The sequence below is a fragment of the Sus scrofa genome, chromosome 4 (genome assembly GCF_054392235.1).
Source record: "Sus scrofa isolate SSC_HxYL_T2T_F1_AM1 chromosome 4, Sscrofa_HxYL_maternal_Yorkshire_Landrace_v2.0, whole genome shotgun sequence".
Taxonomy (NCBI): Eukaryota; Metazoa; Chordata; class Mammalia; order Artiodactyla; family Suidae; genus Sus; species Sus scrofa.
In genome coordinates, this window is record NC_139386.1 from 98,007,712 (window position 1) to 98,020,481 (window position 12,770).

Genomic DNA, 12,770 nt, shown 5'->3' on the forward strand with positions numbered 1-12,770 from the left:
TCAGTCAGATAACGTAAATAAAATGTTTGAACGTGATTTTGCGTATTACAAACGCTCAATAAATCCGGGCTCCTTGTGCTGCTTCTACTTCCTCGTCTCGATCTAGTCTGTCAGCCACCAGGGGGCGCCCTCGACCCAAAAATTTCCGACACCGAAGACAAGGTGGGGTGTCCTTCCCTGAGAGCTGGGGGAGGCCTTCGATTACCTAGAAAGTAGGTTTGCGAACCTCAGGTTATATGACAGAAGAGTAGGACGGATGAGGGGAATAATGGGGGAAACGCTTTTGCCTGCTCTCTCCGTTTCCTGATAGAGACAGAGGAAATAGGGTGCACGTGCAAATGCATTTTTTTTTTCTTGTTTTCCAGGCAATGTCTTTCTAAACTCTCTTCGATGCTGCCTTCTTCCAGTATTTCAGGAGGATGAGCCTTTGCTATTTATGAAAAACGTCATCTATTCTTTCAGCAGTCCCATGAGAGTTCCGTTATTGTTCCCATTTTATGCATGAAGAAACTGAGGCTTAGAGGAATTCAGTAAATGATACCTCTCTTGGGTGCGCTGAGTAACTGAGACTGGCACCCCTTCCCAGGCCTGAATCCCCTGGCACTTCCTCCACAGCCTCAGTTCCGTGTATAATCTGCTTTTATCTGGGGTTATGACCCTTCCTCACTGCCTCCCACCCCAGAAAGCCACCACCATCGGATCGGATTCTCCAGGCGTGGCTTTTCCTTTGGCTCCGTTCTCCTCTCCAGCACACAGGACCAAGGGGATAGAGGCGGACGCAGTTTCTCTGAACCCTAAGGGGTTAAGGCCTGGGTCCCGCCCCTTTTCCCGCCAGCCTGGCGGGAGTATGAATAGCCTCGCTCCCACTCCCGACTCTCAGTCGCTCCGGCTGCTTCTTGCCCCGCCCCGCCATTGTCCCCATCCGTCTCCTTTTCCTTTTCGTCCTAAAAGCTTTGAGAGCTGCTGGCCCGTCTTGGTGCTCTGCGTCCCTCCACCTTCGGTGGGTCAGACGAGCAGGATGGAGGGCTGCCTGGGGGAGGAATCTTTTCAGATGTGGGAGCTCAACCGGCGCCTGGAGGCCTACCTGGCCCGGGTCAAGGCGCTAGAGGAGCAGAATGAGCTGCTCAGCGCGGAGCTCAAGGGTCTCCGGGCACAGTCCGGGGTCGCCTCCTGGAGGGCCCGTGCCGACGACGAGCTGGCGGCCCTGCGGGCCCTCGTCGACCAGCGCTGGCTGGAGAAGCACGCGGCCGAGGTGGCGCGCGACAACCTGGCTGAAGAGGTGGAGGGCGTGGCGGGCCGGTGCCAGCAGCTGCGGCTGGCCCGGGAGCGGACGTCGGAGGAGGTGGCCCGCAGCCGGCGTGTTGTCGAGGCCGAGAAATGCGCTCAGACCTGGCTGAGCACGCAGGCGGCGGAGCTGGAGCGCGAACTGGAGGCTCTGCGCGCGGCGCACGAGGAGGAGCTAGCCGGCCTGAACGCGCAGGCTGCCTGCGCCCCGCGCGGCCCCGCTCCGCCCCGAGGGCCCCCCACGCCGGCCCCCGAAGTGGAGGAGCTGGCGCGGCGTCTGGGCGAGGCGTGGCGCGGGGCTGTGCGCGGCTACCAGGAGCGCGTGGCGCACATGGAGACGTCGCTGGGCCAGGCCCGCGAGCGCCTGGGCCACGCGATGCAGGGCGCTCGCGAGGGTCGCCTGGAGCTGCAGCAGCTTCAGGCGGAGCGCAGCGGCCTCCAGGAGCGCAGGGCTGCGCTGGAGCAGAGGTTGGAGGGCCGCTGGCAGGAGCGGCTACGGGCCACTGAGCAGTTCCAGGTGAGGAAGTGAGGGCGGGGTGTGGGGAAAGCCTGAGCAAATCGAGGCTTTGAGAAGTCCCTTTGGGGTTCAGAGACCTTGGAAAGGGAGTAGGAAGTGGGGGGCGGGAGGAGATGCAGATTCAGGGGCCGGTTCTTAGAAAGCCATGATCGGTGCCACCAGCCTAGACGTTCACATCTCCGTCTAGAGTAGGGCTTGGATGAGCCGTCTCAACGCAGATCCCTGGAAGGGCAGGCAGGCCCAAGACGTTGCAGCCACCTCCTCACCGTCTGGATGGCCCCTTCCCACCCTGATGGCCTCTGGGCCCCTCCTTAGGCTCTCCTGTCACTCAGAAGATGCTCAGGACTTTCCCTCTCAACGCTGGGTCTGATGGTCTGGCCACTCAGATCTCCCAAGTTCCCAGCTGCCCTCCTCCCCCCTTGACAGGAGGGGCTGTGAGGGGCCCTGGATGAGGGGCCACCAGCCCTTCTCCCTTGTCAGGGCTTTTGGGCTCCTGAGCACATTCCAGAAGCCTGGGACAGCTGCTTCCCCTCACACTGCACAGATGGGACCAGCAGCTGAGAAAACAGCCTCCTGCCTGGGCCAGACAGAGGTCTCACCATGGCCACCTCCCCACTCCTCCTCTCCGAGGAGAAAGATTCCAGAACATGTGGGAAGTGGGGGTGGGGTGGGGGCCCCCGGTGTGGGGAGCAGGAGACAGTGACTGGGACCAGCGCTGTTTGGTTTCCAGTCCTGCGGGCTCCAGGCCTCTTGATTAATCGTTTTTCCTTCTGCTTCCACTTTCCCCCTCTCCTGCTCTCTGTAAGCCATCGCCTCTCTTCCCTCACCTCCCCCTTCCTGTGGGAGCTGAATGCTGAGCAGCATGTGCTACCATTTAATCAGCATCCTCAGAGGAGGAGCCAGGCCGTGGGAGAGGGCTGAGGGGGCCACTCTGCTCTTCTGGAGGCTCCAGAGGGGGGCAGGCAGAAATCTGATCTGCAGGGAAGTCAATCAGGGAGCAGAAGATGCTGCTGCAGCAGCCAAGGGGGACAGAGGTTAGCTGGCAGTAAGGACCCCACCACCTCACTGACTATCTTTCGGCCTTGCTCTGCAGCTGGCCGTGGAGGCCCTGGAGCAGGAGAAACAGGGCCTACAGAGCCAGATCGCCCAGGTCCTGGAAGGTCGGCAGCAGCTGGCACACCTCAAGATGTCCCTCAGCCTGGAGGTGGCCACATACAGGTACAGGTTGACCGTGACCCACCAGGCACACCGATGCACACCGACCCGCAGGGAAAGACTCCTCAGCTGAAGGGGCCCAGAGCCGCAGGTGGTGGCAGCTTTGTCACCACGAGGTCCTAGGATTTTAGGCTCCTTTTAACACCACAGTGTAAGCCCCCCTGCTCCCCTGTGGGTTCAGGACCAGATTTCCTTGCCCAGGAAATCCTCCAAGGAGAGGTGACATAGCTGAGTGGGACAGCCTCCAGAGAGAGGGCTGGACACGTGTGGATCATCCGCTGCCAGGACCCCCCCCACCCCCTGCCCGTTACCCGCGGGGGCTGAAGAGCCCGGTCTGAGTGTGTGCTCACACCAAGAGGGCGATGTCTTTGGGCAGCCTCAGAAAGGAGGGACTGCAGGGGCGGGCTGGTGGCACTGACTTGCCTCCTGACCTGGGTCTCAGTCTCCTTGTCTGGAGGATGGGCGATGGCCTGGGTGACATCCAAGGTCCCTTCCATCCTGAATGTCCTGAGGCCTGACTTCTCTCAAGCCCGAGGGCCCTTGGCCCTTTCCAGCCCTTCTACTGACCACAATCCCAGTTGGCTCAGGAAAGGCAAAGAGGAAGTGCCACTTCTCTCGCTCTGTGGCATTGAGCAAACCCACTAGGGCTTTTGGTTTCTTCTGAGAAACTGGCCTGCTTAGCTGAGGATTCGCTGATGGAGCCCAAGGAGGGGCTTTGCCACTGCGAAGAGCTGCATACCCCACGCTGGCAGAGGGGGGCCAGGGCTAGACAGGCTATTAGGACAGGGCCCCCAGAATCCACAGGCAAACAAAGGCAGGGGCCCTGGGGCAGGTTCAGGAAGGGAGGGGCGGCCGGGCCCAGAGAGGGAAGGTCAGTGTGAGAATCTAGGGATGAGGATAAGAACCTCACCACCTCCATGGGGCACATTGCTCAGAAAGCATGATGCTGCAGTTCCCGTGGTGGCTCAGCAGTGATGAACCTGACTAGTATCCATGAGGACATGGACATTGAACATCCCTGGCTTCCCTCAGTGGGCTAAGGATCTGGCTTCCCTGTGGCTGTGGCTTAGGCCAGCAGCTACAGCTCTGATTCGATCCCTAGCCTAGAACTTACATTTGCCTCGGGTGTAGCCCCAAAAGGCAAAAAAGGAAGAAAGCAAGCAAGCCCAATACTGCATTAGGAAGGACAGAGAGGGATTGTAGAAAACACTGAGCAGAGGAGTTCCCGTCGTGGCTCAGTGGTTAACCAATCTGACTAGGAACCATGAGGTTGCGGGTTCGATCCCTGGCCTTGCTCAGTGGGTTAAGGATCCGGCGTTGCCCTGAGCTGTGGTGTAGTTTGCAGACTCGGCTCTGATCCCGTGTGGCTGTGGCTGTGGCATGGGCCGGTGGCTACAGCTTCCATTTAACCCCTAGCCTGGGAACCTCTATGTTCCGCGGGAGTGGCCCCAAAAATGGCAAAAAGACAAAAATAAAAAATTAAAAAAAAAAACACTGAGCAGACTCCAAGATGGTGAAGAAGAGCCCAGAGAATGTTCGGCATCAGTTGTTGAATTGATTGGTCCTCTTTCCCCCTCTTGGTCCTCTCCTCCTCAGTCCCCCTGGGACACCGAGGCAGGGGCATGGACACAAAGACCTCCATTGCCCTGAAAGCCTTGGGATCCAGAGTATTTCGAGATCCCAAGATGAGGGCCTTGACCCCCAATCAAACCACTGAGGGGAAGGGTCTGGGCAGGCTGAACCGCTGGGTTTTGAGGCATGAAAAGGATTTGGAGAGCGGGAGCTGAATTCATTTGCTTTTGTCTGTGATCAGCTCTGGGGGCCCCGGGGAAGGGGGAGGGAGCCTATCCCATGGGAACGGCCTGAGAATTCCCACTTCCCCTGGGAAGCCCCCTACTCAGACCCTCCAGATGGCTGCGTGGACAAAAGCAGCCATTAGCATGAGAATCAGCCCCCCACGCAGAGGATGAGGTCATGGGCCTGGGGTGGGGAGGAGACTGATCTAAAGTGTCATCTGGGTGTGTGTACACTCTGTCCACCCACCGTGTGGGAATCTGCTTGTGTGTGTCCCAAATAAGCGTGTGACTCTGTGTGACCAAGGATATGATATCTGTGGGATGTGACTCTGTGATTTCATGTGCAGAGCCAAGCATAACCCCATGCATGGCTTTTGTGTGACAGTGTGAAAATGAAGAGTAGCCTGCTGGGCCAGGGACTCGCACGCATGCTCAGCTGTGACTTCTCCCGGGCTGGGCTGTGCGCAGGCCTGTGAGCAGAGGGCTGATCCAGCTTTTCCTCCCTCATCCCCAGGACCCTCCTAGAGGCGGAGAACTCCCGGCTGCAGACACCTGGCAGTGGTTCCAAGGCTTCTCTCAGCATCTTGGGTAAGAGGAGGGGACAAGCACCCCTGCCCCCAGCCCGTCACCCTTCTCTCCTCTTCCCATGTCAGAGCTACTCCTCTCCTGAGAGGCGCCAGTCTTAGTCTCAGCTCCGTGGCCCCCAACGTCGGGAGCGTTTTCCTGTGCAGCCAGTGGGAGGCAGGAGCAGGGCCTGTGGGCCCTCTTGCCAGAAGGGTAGCTACTCCCCACCCCACCCCCAACCATTCAGCCTGACACTGTGTCCTCCCCTCTGCCTTTCCAGACCCTAAGTTGGAGCTGCATTTCCCTGGGACCCCAGAGGGCCGGCGTCTGGGACCTTTGCTCTCTGTCCTGAGTCCTACTCCTCTCTCCTCACCCCTGCCCGATACCCTTGACACACCTATGCCAGCCTTTCTGAAGAGCCAGGAATTCCTTCAGGCCCGCACCCCCACCTCGGCCAGCACCCCCATCCCACCCACACCTCAGGCTCCCTGCCCTGCTCCAGATGCCGAGATCAGAGACCAGGACGCCCCTCTCTCCCTGCTCCAGCCACGGGTTGGGAGGCAACAGGCTCCAGAAGCTGTGCAGGCTGAAGCCAAGGTGGTCATCCCTGCCAGTGTCCTGCCAGGACCTGAGGAGCCTGGAGGCAAGCAGCAAGAGGCTGGTCCTGGCCAGGCCCCTGAAGATCAGGCCCCCTTGGCCCCAGCTCTCAGCCCTGACCGCCACAGCTTAGAGGTCAAAGATGGAGAACCCAGTGAATCTAGAGAATCCAGCAGATTTCAGGAGGAAGGTGAAGGGCAGATCTGGGGGCTGGCAGAAAAAGAGACAGCTGTAGAGGTCAAAGCAGTGAGCAGCTTGCAGCGGGAAGCACAGCAAGAAGAGGGGGATCTGGACGTGAAAGAAATCCAGGATGCCCAGGAGCTTTTGGAAAAAGAATCTCTGAAGTCTCCGGAAGAGGAGATTCAAGAGCCACTGGTGTCTCTGGAAAAACAGAGCCATGAGACAATGAGATCCCTAGAGCAGGAGAATCCAGAATCTCTGAGGTCTCTGGAAGAAGAGAATTTAGAAACACTAAAACCTCTAGAAGAGGGGAATCAAGAGTTATTGGCATCTTTAGAAGAAAAAGAGATGGAGGTAGTGAGATCACTAGAAAAAGAGACTCTAGAACTACTTAAGCCTGTAGAAAAAGAGGACCCGCAGACATTGCAATCTCTGGAAAAGGAAAATCAAGAAACACTGAGGTCTTTTGAAGGTAATGAAGAGACATTTTTATGTCCAAGAAAGGAAAATCAAGAATTGGTGACGTCTCTAGAAGAGGAGAACCTTCTAGTAAGGTCTCTAGAAGAGTCATTGAGAGCTCAAGAAAAGGAGAGTCAAGAGCCACTGAGATCTCAAGACATAGAGAACCAGGAAGCATTGAGACCCCTAGCAAAAGAGGGTCAAGAGCCACTGAAGTCTCTAGAAGAAGATCAGGAGACAGTAAGACCTCTAGAAAAAGAGAATCATGAGTCCCTGTGGGCTCCAGAAGATGAGTGTCATGAAACTTTGAGACCTCTAGAAAAAGAAAACCAGAAGTCACTGAGGTCTCTAGAAGACCAGGAGACAACAGGATCTCCAGAAAAAGAGAATCAGGAGCCACTGAGGTCTCCAGAAGATGAGAACCAGGACACATTGAGACCTCTAGAAAAAGAAGCTCAACAGCCACTGAAGTCTCTAGGAGAAGAAGACCAGGTGACACTGAGACCTCTGGAAGAGGTGAAACCAGAGCCACTAGAATCTCTTGAAAAAGCCCAGGAGATAGATAGACCTCTAGAAAAAGATAATCAAGCGTTATTAAGGTCCCTAAATGAAGAGAGTATAGAGGCAGTGAGATGTTCAGAAACGGAGACTCTAGAAGCACTGAAGTCTATAGGAGAGGAAAACCAAGACATAGCGAAACGTCTAGAAGAGGAAAGTCAGGAACCACTGGGGTCTGGGGAAGGGAACCAAGAGACATTGAGCCCCCTAGAAAAGGAGCATCGAGCATCACTGAGCTCCCTGGGAGAGAGGAACCTAGAGAATTGGAGATCTCCAGAGGAAGAAGGCAAGGAAAGTCAGAGGTACCTGGAAGCGGAAGAGAACGTAGAGAAGAGAGAGACTCCAGAGCCACCGAGGTCTCTGGAGGAGGAGGAACAGGCGACGCCACCCTCTGCACATCAACAGAAGTGGGACGATGTGGGCGGGGTGCAACGAGAACTGGATCAGGAAGCGCCCCCTGGGAAGGCTGGAGTGGACAGTGAGGACAAGGCAGACCTGGATCAGAGAGAACAGGATGGCATCGATGGCAAGGGGGAGGCTGGAGAGCAGGCAGGAGAGGCCACGGGGGAGGCCTGGAGCACAGGTGGGGGGCAGCCAGGGAGCCTTGAGCCCGAAGAGCAGAGCGTCCCAGCTGAGGGAGCCAGTGGGGAGGGAGGCACCCAGGGCTTCCAAGACCCTGAAGAGAGGCCAGGGCAGGAGGGGGCTCCAGGCTTCCGAGCTCCCCAGGGAATCTCAGAGGTGATAGAGCCCGTGTTGGAAGATGATGTGCCCCCTGCGGATGGCCAAGCCTCCCCAGAGGTCGCCTTGGGGCTGGAGGCTGCTGTGGGCGAGTCCGAGTCCATGGGAGCGGAGCAGGGGCCAGAGCAGGAGGCAGGAAGCCTGGAGGAGTCAGGTGGCCTGGCCAGAGAGGATGTGACAGAGTCACCCCTGGGAGAAGAAGGTTTGGAAGCAAAGAGGGTGCAGGGCTTGGAAGGGCCCAGAAAGGAGCTAGCAGAGGCGGTTGCTCTGGAGCCAGAGCTCGCTGCACTGCCCAGCGAGAGGAGAGACTTGCTGGAGGCTCCGGGCGGCTGGGAGGAATCAAAGCCTGAGGCCCCTGGGGAAGCAGAGGAGGCCTTCCCCACTGAGACCTTGCACCACAGTGGAAGTGATGCCCCTCAACCCAGGCCCCTGGGGTCAGAGAGAGCAGAGGAAGAGGCAGAATCCGTGCTGGGGCCCCCCAGCCCAAGGCCCGCTGAGTCCTCATCACCCACCCCAAACCCTGAAGATGCACTTGGGCCCCAGTGCCTGGCTGAGGGGACCCAAGAGACTGGCTGGGGGCTGGAGGGCAGGGCTGAGGTCCCTGAGGGGGAGCAGGAGGATTTGGGCTCTGGGGAAATCCCTGAGGGCCTCCAGGAGGAGGAGGAGGAAGAGAGCAGAGAAGAGAGTGAGGCCGATGAGCTAGGGGAGACCCTCCCCGACTCCACTCCTCTGGGCTTCTACCTCAGGTCCCCTGCTTCCCCCAAGTGGGACCTGGCTGGAGAGCAGAGGCCCTCCCCTCAAGGGGAGACCAGGAAGGAAGGCTGGGGTCCCGCTGCCCTGGCCCCTGAGGGCCTGGGGGCCCACCCCTCAGAGGAGGAGGGAGATGAGGAGGAGGAACGTGGCCGTGACTCTGAACTGTCAGAAGAATTTGAGGACCTAGGGACGGAGGCGTCTCTCCTTCCTGGGGTCCCTGGGCAGGTGGCAGAACCTTTGGGCCAGGTGCCCCAGCTGCTTCTGGAGCCTGCAGCCTGGGATCGGGATGGGGAGTCCGACGGGTTTGCAGATGAGGAGAGCGGGGAGGAAGGAGAGGAAGAAGATGAAGAAGAGGAGGGCAGGAAGCCAGGGGCTGGGCGGTGCGGGCCAGGGCCCTCTGCTGGCAGCCTCCCGGCCCTGAGTGACCCTCAGAGAGGGAGCCTCCTGGGGTCTGAGGCCGTGGATGTCAGTGTCCCCTGGGATGACGGCTCGAGGGGCGTGGCATTCGATGCCCCCATGACTGCCCTGGAGACTGGGTCCCAGGACAGCGCTGAGGCCTTGGGCTCAGAGGAAGAGTCCGCTGCTGCTCCCTTGGAGAGGCAGGACCACATCCCCGGCCCTCTGGAGACCCTCGGTGGGGTGGAGGACATGGCCTTGGAGGTAGGGGACACTTTTGGTGTCAATGGCCAGGGCCCCAGCCTGAAGGAAGAGCTGGAGCATGTGAATGGGGGGGTGGTGAATGGGCTGGAGCAGCCTGTGGGTGTGGGGCAGGGGAAAGCAGGGGCCCTGGAGGGGGTCCAAGGGACCCCCTTGGAGGGGGAGGAGGGGGGCGCCCTGAAGACCCCTTGGGCAGGGGCTCCTCTTCACCTGGGCCAGAGCCAGTTCCTGCCGTTCACTCAGAGAGAGGGAGATGGAGATTCCTGGTCCTCAGGGGAGGACTAGAGAGGGAGCTCCCCTAGGGCACTGAGGACTTGTGTTGGGGGGAGATGTCCCCAAGCGCCCCTCCCACTGAGGGGGCTGCACCCTTAACTATGATCTCTTGACCTGCCCTTTCTGTCTCAGAGGCCAGGCTGGCCAAGGTGAGATGGGTGAGGCAAAGGGACCTGTCCCACGAATGGAGGCTCCAGGAGTAAACTCTCAGACCCTCAGACCCTGCAGAGGGGGCCATCCTGCCTGCCTTGTCCCCTGAGGCTGAAGCCAACTGAATCTCAATAACTAGGGCCCCTCTTCTGGGCACCCCTTCCCCTCCTCCCATCAGCTGGAAAATCTCTGAGGGGGGCGGGGGCTCTGCCTTTCTTCACAGGGCGGGGCTTGGGCCGGCATCTGGTTAGTGGCTAATGAGGGTGAGGGGGTGCTCCTGTGTCCTGATCCCCCCATATTCCTGCCTTGTTGTGGCCCCCTCTGCCTCATCCCTGCCTGAATAAAGTACTGCCTCCACTTACAAAGTCTGGACTCTTCCTTCCTCAATTCAGGGGGGGCTTCGGTCAGGGCTGACACAGAAGCAGAAGAGGCGGGTGGGGAGAGGAGGACCTGGGAGGCGGGGAGGGAGGTGGGGGGGTGGACGGGGAGGGGGGAAGGAGGGGGAGACAGATTAAGCAGGGGAGCAGGGGAGAGCCTGGGAGGCAGAGGTGAGGGGGGTGGAAGAAAGGGAAGACAGATTAAGACTGCAGGCAGCAGGGCTGGGGACCGGGGAGTGCTGCGGGTGCGGTGCGCTTGATGGGGACAGGGAGGGGCCAGCCCAGGTGACCTCGGGGCTGGCAGAGACCAGGCCCATCATCATCTCTGCCCGCAGCGCTGATTACAGGGATTAGGCCCTCGGCCACCCCCACCCTCGCCTGTCCTCCCGGCTCTCACTGCCGCCAGCATAATAAGCCCCCTTCCCCCAAACCCAAACAATTGTCTGGCTTTAGTGTCTGCTCAGTCTGGCGGGTCAGAGCCGGGTGAGGGACGGGAGGGAGGCCTCTTCTGCCGTTAGTTGGGCTGTGTGGCCTCAGGTCAGTGTTTAACCTCTCTGAACCTCGAACCTCGATTCAGCCACACAGTGCGGGATGCTGGGCCCGGTGACCTGGGGGCCCCCCAAGGGCAGGGACAGCAGGAGGGAGGCCAAGGGAAGAAGCCGGAGGGCTACAGCTTAGATCTGAATAGGACTTTTCTCCCGTGTTGAAAAGGGAGACAGGGAAGGCAGGAGGGGGGAGGGGGATAGACTGAAGCTGTCGGGAGTGAAACAAGAGTGAGGGGAGGAGTTCTGGCTGTGGCACTATGGGATCAGCGCTATGGGATCTTGGGAGCCCTGAGACGCGAAGGTTTGAACCCCAGCCCGGCACAATGGGTTAAGGATCCAGTGTTGCTGCAGCTGTGGCTTAGGTTGCAACTGCGGCTTGGATTCAATCCGTGGCCCCGGAGCTCCATATGCCTCTGGGCAGCCAAAAAAAAAAAAAAAAAAAAAGTGAGAGGGTGTGCTGATAACTGGGGTTAGATCTGAAGGTTCATCCAGCAACAACTTCAAACCTCCCCCCACCCCACTTCCCAAGAGTTCTGCTCCCTGTGTGGGGCAGGGAGGGACCAGGGGTTCCTGGATTAGGTGGGGCCTGAAGGCCTTGAAGTCAGGATACCCAAATAGAAACCACTCCCCAGCTTGGCTCAGGGAATGAAGAGCTGGCAACACCTCTAAATATCCGGGGTGGGGGTGGGGCAGGGGCTGCCAGACAAATGTTCCATGTTTGGGGACAATCCCAAGGCCGGCAGCAGGCCCTGCCTTTTCTCAGGCAGGCCCCAGGCTGAGGGCAGGGGAAGACGATAAGTTTGAGTCCCCAGCCCCTCTGACCTCAATGCATCCTGTGGACAAGGAGGGGTGGACAGGAGGCCCCCTGACGGAACCTCTCTGTCTGCTTCTCCGCCCAGGCCTTTCTCCTCCATCGTGGAGTCTCTGTCTTGGACACCCAGGCCCCCATTTCACACACACCCCTGCCCTTGGGGTCCAGGATGCTGGCTCTCCCCACCCTGCTGGCAGCTTCCTGTACCCACTGCTAACAAGGCCGTGCCTGATCCCTCCAGGCTGCCAGGCTGGGGGCCAGCACACTGGCATCCGGGCAAATAAGTCCCACTCCTTGCCTTCTCATGGCACAGAGGAGCCCTGTGCTTGAGCTCCCCAGGCTCTCGGGCACCCCCGCCTGGGCGAGGGACCAAGGATAGAGGCCAGGCCAAGCTGTCCTTCCCTGGGCCCAGGTGCCCATCCTACCCCCACACCAGGGTCTCTGGTCCCTGGCAGAGTTACCCAAACTAGCCATTTCTGCCAATAATCCCAAAAGGGGGAGGGATGTAAGTCAGACAGAAGTGAGGACTTCTTTTTTTGGCTGTGCCCACAGCACATGGAAGTTCCCAAGCCAGGGATTGAACCCACAGCTGTAACCAGAACCAAAGCAGCGACAATGTTAGATCCTTAAACCACTGCACCACAAGGGAACTCCAAACTTTTTTTTTTTTTTTTTGTAGAAGTGAGGACTTCTAAGGAGACACTTAAGTGAGGACTTTTCTTTTTTTAGGGGGCCGCCATGACACATGGAATTTCTCAGTCTAGGGGTCGAATTGGAGCTGCAGCTGACAGCCCACACCCCAGCCACAGCAATATGGGATCCAAGCCTCATCAGTGACCTTCACCACAGCCCATGGCAATGTCAGATCCTTAAACCTACTGAGCAAGGCCAGGGATCGAACCTACATCCTCATGCAACTAGTTGGGTTCTTAACCCCCTGAGCCACAATGGGAACTCCAGAAGTGAGGACTTGCTAAAGGAGGTACTACGTAGTGGGAGGCATGTTCTCTTTGTCAATGGTAGGCTGTCTACACAGCAAGAGAAATGAGGGTTGGACAGTAACAGGGAATGTCAAATGTTTACGGAGCATCTATTATGCGCCATGTACCACACAGGCATTGGGAATCCAGGGCTCCGCCCCCTGGGAACTCTACCTTCTCAATGAACAAGAGCTCCTGAGTGGAAATCATATTTGAAAAATAGAAACAGGCAGGAGGTTATGGCAGCAAAGAGCAGGGGGTCCCACCTGATCTGGGCTGGGGGGTCGGGAAGTGATGGCAGAAGGTGGTCAGGGAA

General features: G+C 58.5%; 1 protein-coding gene across 1 annotated transcript; it reads left to right on the forward strand.

The window, feature by feature from the left end:
- Positions 1-878: 878 nt before the first annotated feature.
- Positions 879-10,106, forward strand: NES (nestin). The gene is made up of 4 exons (XM_005663265.4): positions 879-1,801; positions 2,895-3,019; positions 5,327-5,400; positions 5,657-10,106. Exons 1-4 carry the CDS (start codon positions 1,019-1,021, stop codon positions 9,601-9,603), a joined length of 4,929 nt encoding a protein of 1,642 aa, XP_005663322.1. The 5' UTR covers positions 879-1,018; the 3' UTR covers positions 9,604-10,106.
- Positions 10,107-12,770: the final 2,664 nt, after the last annotated feature.

Excerpts from the sequence above, each read along its gene's own strand:
- NES (XM_005663265.4), top strand. The coding sequence starts at position 1,019 with ATGGAGGGCTGCCTGGGGGAGGAATCTTTTCAGATGTGGGAGCTCAAC. Across the intron at positions 1,802-2,894 it reads GGGCCACTGAGCAGTTCCAG|CTGGCCGTGGAGGCCCTGGA; the intron begins GTGAGGAAGTGA and ends CTTGCTCTGCAG. Across the intron at positions 3,020-5,326 it reads CTGGAGGTGGCCACATACAG|GACCCTCCTAGAGGCGGAGA; the intron begins GTACAGGTTGAC and ends CCTCATCCCCAG.